This window comes from Panicum virgatum, chromosome 1K (genome assembly GCF_016808335.1).
Source record: "Panicum virgatum strain AP13 chromosome 1K, P.virgatum_v5, whole genome shotgun sequence".
Classification (NCBI taxonomy): Eukaryota; Viridiplantae; Streptophyta; class Magnoliopsida; order Poales; family Poaceae; genus Panicum; species Panicum virgatum.
Genome location: NC_053136.1, coordinates 1080931 through 1092556, shown reverse-complemented (window position 1 = coordinate 1092556; position 11626 = coordinate 1080931). Strand labels below are relative to the sequence as shown.

Sequence of the window (11626 nt, the reverse complement as noted above, 5' to 3'; positions counted from 1 at the left end):
TGTAAATAGTATAAAACTTGAAAACTCCTAACTGCCGCTGCAACCCCTCCTCTGTGGCTCTGTCTGCCTCTAGCTACTGAAAAGCCAAAGGCCAACTGTTATGTTACCTAACGGAAGTGACGATAAGCTACGATATTTTTTTTTTAGATTAGGTACGATACTTCTTAATACACCAAACCAATTTGCAGAGTGTGTTAATTTGGGTCTAGGTTGGTAGAGTAGGGTGCCGTCGAGCATCAAGCCCATCTACACTTGCTTCAACTTTAGTGCCTATTCTAAATATTAAAAAAACCCCAAAAACTTGAACTTGAGTGATCGAATAAAAAACCCCAACAAACTAAAATTGATCTCGCAGAAACTACCTAACTTCCTATCACCGTGACTGTCGACGATTCGGAGTTAATTAATTAAATGTATATATGGATGCAGCCGAATTGTCTTGTTTGCTTCCTTATAATGCGTGTTGGCAATCAGGTAATGTGATCGGGCAAATTGATAGTAAGAAGAAAAAAAAGGTACATATACCTGTCAACTTCTAAGCTTCCAAAACTTGAACAAACAGCAAATTGGATGTATATCATATACTCCTATAGCACACAAACTGAACCAAATTATATATGAAAAACATGCATTACTAGATGGGTCTTTTAATTGCTCGAGTCAAATGCTGTTGAAAGCAACTGCTAGCAACATGGCAACTTGTTAATTCGTGGAGGATCCAAGAATCAAGGAGACGCATCATAGCTAGCTTATAAATTGCGGCCGACAACCCTGATAAGTTCAAACGGTCACATACTACTCACATATTTCTATCCCACTGCCTGTCCAGCTATATATATATATATATATATATATATATATATATATATATATTGCAGAAGCTACATAAAAGAAAAAATACTATTGTTTTCCTTTTCAGTCGATTGGAAAAGTTTTTTTTTCTTTTTGTAAAAATCATGAGTGTCTGTGTTGTACTGTGTAATACAACAACAACAACAACAACATAGCCTTTTTTCCCCAAGCAAGTTGGGGTACTGTGTTGTACTGTGTAATCTTAAAAAAAAACATGGCGCGCCACCGGGTTATTGCACAAAGTTAGCTGTAAACGAAGACGCAACTAGGTTATTATCGCTAGTTAATTTGTTTTCAGTTTTCATGTACGTATATGTGTACTCTCGATTAATTAGTTTTGCATTTGACTATATGTACCTTGGCCTCTGAATTAAATTAGTATGCGTATGCACACACGGTCGAGCTGCTAGCTGCTGAGATTCTTGCCCCTACAAATGGCAATCCAAATGTTTCTACCTTCAAGCTGTTCTCACTCTCACGATTATTCGCAAGCACACAAGTTGCCATGCAAGTTGGAGAAATGTTGTCCCTTCTCGATTATTCACAGGCAGAGAATGAACACGCCGCCTAAGCTAAGCTGCTAGCTCTATCGATCTCTGTTAGTTAGGGTCGTCGTCGTTGACACATGTGTATGAATAAATTAAAAGTGTTTTGCAAAATTTGGGAATGGAAGTCGTCGACGGACTGGTCATCGGCCAATGAAAAGCGTGCATGCGTCAGCTGATGAAGATGTGTAATCTTGTTCGCCTCTGGCCGTTCGATCGCTGCAAAAGATGAAGTAGGTAGCTAGCTAGAGGTTAACCCGATCGATCGAACGAGACAATGCAAGTCGGCCCCGTGTAATAAGCAAGTAAACGGATGAGAGTGCGTCAGCCTTGAGCTCTTCCTTTCCCTCGCAAGCAAGCTACTAGCCTTAATTAATTGGTCATCTGAAGCTTAAACACATCAATGAGATGAAGAAATTAAGCAACGCAAGCTCCTTCAGATATATTTAGGACTGAAAAATTAAATCAGTATGCAGTGTATGCACGGCAGATGGGCTGATGATGATTCAGGACCTCAAGAGACCACACGGGGTCGAGCTGCTAGCTGCTGAGATTGCCCCCACAAATGGCAATCCCAATGTTTATATACCTTACCTCCACGCTGTTCTCACTCGCACGATTATTCACAAGCACACAAGTTGCCATGCAAGTTTGTTGTCCCTCTCGATTATTCACAGGCAATCGCTGTAAACATATATTTATTGGCCATCTGAAGCTTAAACATATCATGAGATGGATGAAGAAATTAAGCAATCGCTGCTTCAGATATATTTAGGACTGAAAATTGTTTATTAGCTACATATATGATTCATTTCACTAGCTAGCATGCATGATTGTATGGCAGCTGGAGCTAGCACCACAGGAGACTCCCAGGCCCCAGCTATACTACTAGTATAATTAATCTCTTGATCATTCATACAGATTATCAGGTTAAATTCTAACACAAGCTAAGTGGCTGATCGATGTACCTAATAAGCCGAAGCTTCAGAGATACAGAAATATCTGAACACAGCTCGGATTACTGTCAACAACAACGAAGCTTGTGAGCTGACAGTCGGCTGCACTGCACGCAGTATGAATGAAACTTGGGCAAGTTTCAGTCGTCATCGTCGACCAGAAAAAGAAACAAGAGCTTGTGGCAGCAGCCGGTAGGTGTGGCCATTTTTTTTCTCCTGCAGCAGCTGCCAGCAAGCTAAGAATCGATTTTCTCCTAAAAAAAGAAGAAGAAAAAAAGAGAGCTAAGAATCGAGTCTGGACAGGCAGCCGGTTGGCCGCCAGCAGCAGATTCTGATCCTTGGCCGATCCCACGGGATGAGGCCAGAGCCACATTCCAGTTCCGGTGATGCGGCGCCGAGGAATCCAGTTTTCAAGCATTCTTCTTGCCAGATACTGCCTCCAACCCTACTAGATTAATCCTGACCTGATCCCGTCACCCTCAATAATTCACCTTGTTAATTGTTTCATATCGACGACTGAGCGTGTCTCGCTGCATCCAATCTCCACGGACCGTGTTGCAACAACGCGAGTTTCCAGGCGCCACCAGTGATCGATCGTCATCCCCAAAATGTCAACTCCCCTGCTACTGCTAGCTATATATACCCCATCCATGCCGGATCATCAAGCACAAGCACCAATCAGCCACCACCTGCATTTGCAAAGCACTCATCAACAAGAGCGAGCAAGCTCAAAAAAGCTAGCTTCAAGTTGAAGAGGAGGGAGGCAATGGCGGACATGGAGCTCGGCGCGCCGGGGAGCTCGCTGCACGGCGTCACGGGGCGCGAGCCTGCGTTCGCCCTCTCCACGGAGGCACCCGCCGGCGACTCGGCAGCCAAGTTCGACCTGCCGGTGGACTCGGAGCACAAGGCCAAGAGCATCCGGCTCTTCTCCTTCGCCAACCCGCACATGCGGACCTTCCACCTGTCGTGGATCTCCTTCTTCACCTGCTTCGTCTCCACCTTCGCGGCGGCGCCGCTGGTGCCCATCATCCGCGACAACCTCAACCTCACCAAGGCCGACATCGGCAACGCCGGCGTGGCCTCCGTGTCGGGCTCCATCTTCTCCCGTCTCGCCATGGGCGCCGTCTGCGACCTCCTGGGCCCGCGCTACGGCTGCGCGTTCCTCATCATGCTCGCCGCGCCCACCGTGTTCTGCATGTCGCTCATCGACAACGCCGCGGGCTACATCGCCGTCAGGTTCCTGATCGGCTTCTCGCTGGCGACGTTCGTGTCGTGCCAGTACTGGATGAGCACCATGTTCAACAGCAAGATCATCGGCACCGTCAACGGGCTGGCCGCCGGCTGGGGGAACATGGGCGGCGGCGCCACGCAGCTCATCATGCCGCTCGTCTACGACGTCATCCGCAAGTGCGGCGCCACGCCCTTCACGGCGTGGCGGCTCGCCTACTTCGTGCCGGGGTCGCTGCACATCCTGATGGGCGTCCTCGTGCTCACCCTCGGGCAGGACCTCCCCGACGGCAATCTCAGGACCCTGCAGAAGAAGGGCGACGCCAACAAGGACAAGTTCTCCAAGGTGATGTGGTACGCCGTGACCAACTACCGGACATGGATCTTCGTCCTCCTCTACGGCTACTGCATGGGCGTCGAGCTCACCACCGACAACGTCATCGCCGAGTACTACTACGACCACTTCGACCTGGACCTCCGCGTCGCCGGCATCATCGCCGCCTGCTTCGGCATGGCCAACATCGTGGCGCGGCCCCTGGGCGGGATCCTATCCGACGTCGGCGCGCGCTACTGGGGCATGCGCGCGCGCCTCTGGAACATCTGGATCCTCCAGACCGCCGGCGGCGCCTTCTGCCTCTGGCTCGGCCGCGCCAGCACGCTCCCGGCCTCCATCACCGCCATGGTGCTCTTCTCCTTCTGCGCGCAGGCGGCCTGCGGCGCCATCTTCGGCGTCACCCCGTTCGTGTCCCGGCGCTCCCTCGGCATCATCTCCGGCATGACCGGCGCCGGCGGCAACTTCGGCGCGGGGCTGACGCAGCTGCTATTCTTCACGTCGTCCAAGTACTCCACGGGGACGGGGCTGGAGTACATGGGGATCATGATCATGGCCTGCACCCTGCCGGTGGTGTTCGTGCACTTCCCGCAGTGGGGATCCATGTTCTTCCCTCCCAGCTCCGGCGCCGCCGAGGAGCACTACTACGGGTCGGAGTGGAGCGAGGAGGAGAAGAGCAAGGGCCTCCACAGCGCTAGCCTCAAGTTCGCCGAGAACAGCCGCTCCGAGCGCGGCAAGCTCAGAAACAACGCCGTCGAGGCCAAAGCAACCACGCCGCCAAACACCACGCCGGAGCACGTCTAAACAAAGTAGATATATACATACAGGCCATCATACAAGAAAAAGACATGAGCTTACGTTCAAAAAAAAAACAGAAAAAGACATGAGCATTTTTCTAGTACGTACTGCAGTTAAGTGAGAAGTGTCTTATGTACTTGTAATCCGTTATCTCAAACAAATCAAATACACACATTTTATTTTACTACCAGGAGGATTTTATTTCCGAAGCCTTGACTAATCTGCACATATAAGGGATGCTTTGAATTGAACAACATGTAAAGAAGTTCCTAAAAAACCAAAAATATCATAGACTCGATCGTTAAAGTTCAGTGTACACTTTACACCCTCGAATTTCGTAAAAATCCGATTTACAACCTTTAAATGGTTTCAAAGGCGATCTTGTTGTTTCTAAAAAAGATCTAAAAAAATAAAACTAATTCATTTTAAATTAAAAAATAGAAAATTAGTACCAAATTTTTTTTCTAAAAATATAACCTATCTAATTTTATTCTATGTAAATATTATTTATCTAAAATAATGGACATAAATACAAGCAACTAAATACTAAAAAATAGAAAAATAGATTCGAATAACTGACAAGTAGAATGTCAATGGGTAGGTTACATTTTCAGAAAAGTAATGACACCTTTTTTCATATTTTTTAATTTAAAATGAATTATATATGAATTTTTCAGCTTAAACTTGAATATTTTTAATTTTCAGAAAAACCACCTTTGAAACCATCCGAAAGGGTAAAATTTGTGGCGGTGGCGGAGGACGCCGAAAATTTTAGGTGTGGCGGTGGATTACTAGATTATGTTCAAATATTATACGGAAATAAATGTTCACAATAAAAATATGGTTTAGAAGTACCTCAAATGAAGAAAAACACGTAAAGTACGCATCAAATCAACAATTGGACCAAAGAAGCTATCAAACAAAGAGAAAACATAAATTAGTAACGAAATATTAGAGTTAAAATATTAAATATAATACAAGATACACAATTAGAGTATAGAGTTATACCGGTATATTTATTATTAGTGGCGTCTAGGAGACTTTGGCAATTTCATATTTCTATCTTTTTTCTTCTGAAAAGCCTTCTTGATAGATTCAAGTTCAATTCCTTTAAATATCTCCCGCTCAATATACACCACCATCAAGTCATTAAGCCAACCATCGGACATCTTGTTCCGCAACTCAGTTTTAATAATCTTCATGGCTGAAAAGGCTCTTTCAATTGATGCAGTTGCTACTGGTAGCAGCAATGCCAGCTCAATTAGGCGATAAACCAAGGGAAATATTTCATGCCTCTTAAGTTCAACCATTTTTATTGCTAGGCTTGCAAGGTCATAACAAGCTCTGAATGCCTCAACTCTTCTAACATGAATAATGAAGGTTTCTAACTGGTCTCTTATTCTTTTCCGGTCATCAAAAGAAAAATCATCCAAATATATATCCGTGAGGCGAGCAAGTTTATTCACATCAAAGTTAGAGAATGAATCTCTAGGATCAAGGCAAGCAAAGCAAGTAAGTAATTCCGATGATACCTCACTGAATCGATGATCAAACTCTGTTGTGATAGCATCTATGGTAGCAAAGAAGGTATCAACATGAAAGTAATGATCTTGAGTGATGTTGTTTCTCCCTCCTTTCCTTGATCTACCAAATCTTGGTACACTATCATTTTCTTGGCAAAATGTTTTGACTTCTTCAAGTAGTGGCTCATAACTACTAGGAAAAACATGACTACTAGGTTGAGATGGACCTCGTTCCATGAAAGCCCTCCTAATTTCATCTCTAATATTAGGACTAAATTGCTCAATTGGAATCCGAAGCCCCGGATCAGAAATGATATAATCCGGATTGAACTCAGTTATTGTACCTTGATCATTTTCATTGCTACCTGCCTGTTGGCCTATGGTATTAGTGTCCTCCAAATGAGTTTCCACCACCTCTTCCTCCTCTATTATGGCATTACCAACTTCACTTCCATGAGTGCTTGGGTTTGTGCTACTGGATCCGAATGGACTAAAATAGTTCTTTAGATCTGAAATAAATAGTCAAATCCACATTAAAGTAAATTAGCTTAAGTTCCCAATCCTATACAACACCCAAAAAAACACTACTTCTCTCACCTCTTCCTTGTGCATTTCTTTTCCATTTTCTGCTAGAGCTTGGTTGTTGCTCCATGGAGCTTGAGCCGGCGGCTGCCTTCCCTTCCCTAGTTTCTGCTGCAGTGAGTGAGTAATTCTGTAATTGAGATTTGAGAGTGACCGAGGGATGGAGGGAGAGGGTAAGGGACAGAGGGATGAGGGAGGGAGTACCGGAGGCCGCAGCGGCGCTGCGGGGAGCCGGAGAGGGGGCTGCCGGCTGCGCCCGCGCCGCTGCAGGGAGCCGGGGAGGCGGCGAGGCTCCCAGGCACGGCGCGGACACGGGGAGTCACCGAGGCGCCGAGCCGGGGATGAAGGCCGGAGGGCGTGGGCGCCGGCACGCCACTGCAGCCTGCAGCAGGGAGCCGGGGAGGCAGTGAGGTGCCCAGGCGCGTCGGGGCCGGAGGGGCGGAGGGCGAGGGCGCCGCTGCAGGGAGCCGGGATCTGGGCGAGGGCGTACTGACGAAGTTGCGGCTGCTAGGGTCAGGGAGGTAAACCGGACTTTCTTCATGGGCCGATGTATATTCCCACTATGGGCCGGGCCGAGGTATGGCGAGAGCCACACCTCGCCACACTGGGCCCTCCGCCACTGATTTGTGGGGTTTTGACAGTTGACCTATGTTACTCGGTTTTGTTGTTGAAGAAGGTTGATTTGATGGTGCAAACTGAATTTTTCCCCTTATATTGATAGAAATAGCCATCGGATCTTCTAATGATTTGCATGTAATTACTCACCCCCCACCCACCATACGTCATGAGAAATAAGCTTGCTGTATGGAAAGCCCCGCTACTGACCCGACCTCATAGGTAGTGGACTATGTTGTGCGCACACGGACACGGATTATTCACATTAACTAGCAAATACTCCCTCCATCCCAATTTTACTATAGGTAATATAAATTTTACTCGGATCTATATAAGACCACCAATTTTATGCTCTTTGACTCCATGTATCCATGTATAAGCCGTGCAAATTATTGATTATTAGGTTTTCGATTGATTTGTTCTGATTCCGATTATGATACTGATTGATAGATTAATAAATTATTGCTTGCTTAAAAAATAGCATAGATTAATTACATCATGCTCTCATCCTTCGAGAGAGAAGAAAAAGTGTGCGTCGCCCGGACACGCACAAGTCTCAATTGCATGCAGTTAGAAAATCAAATGCAAGTTGAATAGGGTGTGTCCTTATCCGACTAAGCATACATTGCATACCTGTCAGTTGGTCTTTCGACGACCATTTGTACGTCGCAAGTGTCCATGTCACTTTTATTGGACTCAGGTTATGCGCCCGGGCGTACTGCATAGCATCCTGCAGTACCGGAATAAAGAAAATATCCCGGCAGCGGGGTACTGCATGCCATCCGGTATCCTTGCGTCGCTCCCTGTTTCCTTCAAATCTAGAGGGATAGAGGACCTCCCGTGGGGACCAGCAGTCCGCCCGCTGAGCCGTCCCGCCATCTGTGCCACGAGGAGCCGAGCGGGAGCAGGGGAGAGGACCGGGGCCCGGCAATCCGCCCGCCGCCGCCATCGTGCCCAGCAGCTCGGCGCCGCGCCCTGTTCCCCTTCCCCGGCCGGCCGCGCACGGCTCCGCGCCTATGCAGGTAGCCCAAAGTCAGTTACCTATTAGCTTCTGTATGAAATCAAATAAAGGGCAAAAGTCTAAATTACCCCCTCAACTATAGCTAAAGTCTGGATAACCCTCTAAACTATGGTTTAGTTTATTTTGCCCCCAAACTATGATCTTTGGTTCAAATTACCCTCTAATAAAATTTATCTTTTTATTTCTCCATTCATAGGTGGAGTTTTAAGTTGAAATTTTGCAAGATAACATCATACACCACAACGCAGGTTAGATACATTGTAATTTTTATCATTATTTTGATATATTAGGATGTTTAATAATAAATTAATCATTGCAGTTCAAATTTATATGAAAACCAATGGGGAAAATTTATAACTTTTTTTTCTAAATTTTTATTGTGATGTCCACTACTACTCTGCAAAATTTGAAATTAAAATTCAACTTGTGCATGGAGTAACAAAAAAGACAAATTGTATGATGGGGAACTAAATGGCATAGTTTAGTGGGTAAATTGAACCAAGTTATAGATTAGGGGGTTATCCAGACTTTGGCTATAGTTGAGAGAGGTAAATTGAACTTTTTCCTTAGATAAATGTGCAATTGGAGCTTAATTGTCTGATCCAATCCACAATGTAAACTTTGAATCAGACGAGACATGATGAGATGGTCAGATTAATTAGGCAAGTCAAAACAAGCATATTGTGATGGAGAAAATATAGGCCAGTGATCGATCATCAGTTCAGGAATTGAGCTGGGAATATGGATTGACTATGATACTACTAGGAACGACACAAACCAAAATTAAAGGTCAGTAGCATATATATCTCAATTGTAAAAGTTGATGGTTACTAAATTTTTTCATAAATGTTTATAGATTTGCATGAACATTTATAGAAAAATACTTTAGGTTCAACTATATTTAACGATCTGCATAAATATTTATAGAAAAAAATAATAAATACTCAAACGAATGAAAAAGTATATACTATTTATCTACTGATGCAACTTTTACACTTTAAGAAGGCAACTTTTACAAAAATGGCCTTATAAAGGGTAAAGGATGGTAATTCCTTCTCATTTTGTACAAGAGCAATATAATACTTTATTATTACACAACAAAATGTAAAATGTGTACTCACTATAGTACGTACATATGTGCCTCACAACCTTTATTGAATTGCTGCCGTATACATGTATATAGGAAGATTCATGCGCACAAACAGCAGGCGCCTATATATGCTCTTACTGTACGCCTCAGACGTGCTCCGGCGTGTTGTTTGGCGGCGTGGCGGCGGCGGCGGCCTCGATGACGTTGCGCCTTCCGCGCTCGGAGCGGCTGTTCTCGGCGAACTTGAGGCTGGCGCTGTGGAGCCCCTTGCTCTTCTCCTCCTCGCTCCACTCCGAGCTGTAGTAGCGCTCCTCGTCGGCGCCGGCGTTGGCCGGGAAGAGCATGGAACCCCACTGCGGGAAGTGCACCAGCACCACCGGCAGCGTGCACGCTATGATCATGATCCCCATGTACTCCAGCCCCGTCCCCGTGGAGTACTTGGACGACGTGAAGAATAGCAGCTGCGTCAGCCCCGCGCCGAAGTTGCCGCCGGCGCCGGTCATGCCGGAGATGATGCCGAGGGAGCGCCGGGACACGAACGGGGTGACGCCGAAGATGGCGCCGCAGGCCGCCTGCACGCAGAAGGAGAAGAGCACCATGGCGGTGATGGAGGTCGGGAGCGTGCTGGCGCGGCCGAGCCAGAGGCAGAAGGCGCCGCCGGCGGTCTGGAGGATCCAGATGTTCCAGAGGCGCGCGCGCATGCCCCAGTAGCGCGCGCCGACGTCGGAGAGGATCCCGCCCAGGGGCCGCGCCACGATGTTGGCCATGCCGAAGCAGGCGGCGATGATGCCGGCGACGCGGAGGTCCAGGTCGAAGTGGTCGTAGTAGTACTCGGCGATGACGTTGTCGGTGGTGAGCTCGACGCCCATGCAGTAGCCGTAGAGGAGGACGAAGATCCATGTCCGGTAGTTGGTCACGGCGTACCACATCACCTTGGAGAACTTGTCCTTGTTGGCGTCGCCCTTCTTCTGCAGGGTCCTGAGATTGCCGTCGGGGAGGTCCTGCCCGAGGGTGAGCACGAGGACGCCCATCAGGATGTGCAGCGACCCCGGCACGAAGTAGGCGAGCCGCCACGCCGTGAAGGGCGTGGCGCCGCACTTGCGGATGACGTCGTAGACGAGCGGCATGATGAGCTGCGTGGCGCCGCCGCCCATGTTCCCCCAGCCGGCGGCCAGCCCGTTGACGGTGCCGATGATCTTGCTGTTGAACATGGTGCTCATCCAGTACTGGCACGACACGAACGTCGCCAGCGAGAAGCCGATCAGGAACCTGACGGCGATGTAGCCCGCGGCGTTGTCGATGAGCGACATGCAGAATACGGTGGGCGCGGCGAGCATGATGAGGAACGCGCAGCCGTAGCGCGGGCCCAGGAGGTCGCAGACGGCGCCCATGGCGAGACGGGAGAAGATGGAGCCCGACACGGAGGCCACGCCGGCGTTGCCGATGTCGGCCTTGGTGAGGTTGAGGTTGTCGCGGATGATGGGCACCAGCGGCGCCGCCGCGAAGGTGGAGACGAAGCAGGTGAAGAAGGAGATCCACGACAGGTGGAAGGTCCGCATGTGCGGGTTGGCGAAGGAGAAGAGCCGGATGCTCTTGGCCTTGTGCTCCGAGTCCACCGGCAGGTCGAACTTGCTCGCCGCCGCGGCATCCTCCGTGGAGAAGGCGAACGTCGGCTCGCGCCCCGTCATGCCGTGCAGCGAGCTCCCCGGTGCGCCGATCTCCATGGCCGCCATTGCTAGCTAGCTGCTCTCGATCGGTGTGTGACCGAGGTAGCTGCTGAAGCTAATCGATCACTGGGTGCTTGCTTGGGATGCTTTATCTGCACTGGATTGATCGGTATTTATAGCTCCTGGTGGAGTTGACATTTTGCAAAACTCACTGGGATTATCAGACAGTACTGTCTGGTATGTACGGCAACCGTACGTGTTGGGCCCGATCGATGACAGTGAGGGCAGAACCGGTGCTTGGCCTTTGGGGCCGTGGATAAGTACGGTCGACTATAGGCTAGTTGATGAGACGACAGGATCGATCGATAACCTTCGCATTACTCTATTATCTAAATTGAACAGAAACAGCAAGCAGAGCA

General features: G+C 48.1%; 2 protein-coding genes across 2 annotated transcripts; one reads left to right on the top strand and one right to left on the bottom strand.

Annotated features, from left to right (window-relative positions):
- The first annotated feature begins 3038 nt into the window (after window positions 1–3038).
- Window positions 3039–4896, top strand: LOC120695228 (high-affinity nitrate transporter 2.1-like). The gene has a single exon (XM_039978549.1). The coding sequence runs from the start codon at window positions 3120–3122 to the stop codon at window positions 4713–4715; it is 1596 nt and encodes a 531-aa protein (XP_039834483.1). The 5' UTR covers window positions 3039–3119; the 3' UTR covers window positions 4716–4896.
- Window positions 4897–9415: 4519 nt separating this feature from the next.
- LOC120695321 (high-affinity nitrate transporter 2.1) lies at window positions 9416–11338 on the bottom strand. The gene has a single exon (XM_039978628.1). It carries the CDS (start codon window positions 11271–11273, stop codon window positions 9687–9689), a length of 1587 nt encoding a protein of 528 aa, XP_039834562.1. The 5' UTR covers window positions 11274–11338; the 3' UTR covers window positions 9416–9686.
- Window positions 11339–11626: the final 288 nt, after the last annotated feature.

What these genes read in the sequence shown, in the direction of transcription:
- LOC120695228 (XM_039978549.1), top strand. Translation starts at nt 3,120, where the DNA reads ATGGCGGACATGGAGCTCGGCGCGCCGGGGAGCTCGCTGCACGGCGTC.
- LOC120695321 (XM_039978628.1), bottom strand. Translation starts at nt 11,273, where the DNA reads ATGGCGGCCATGGAGATCGGCGCACCGGGGAGCTCGCTGCACGGCATG.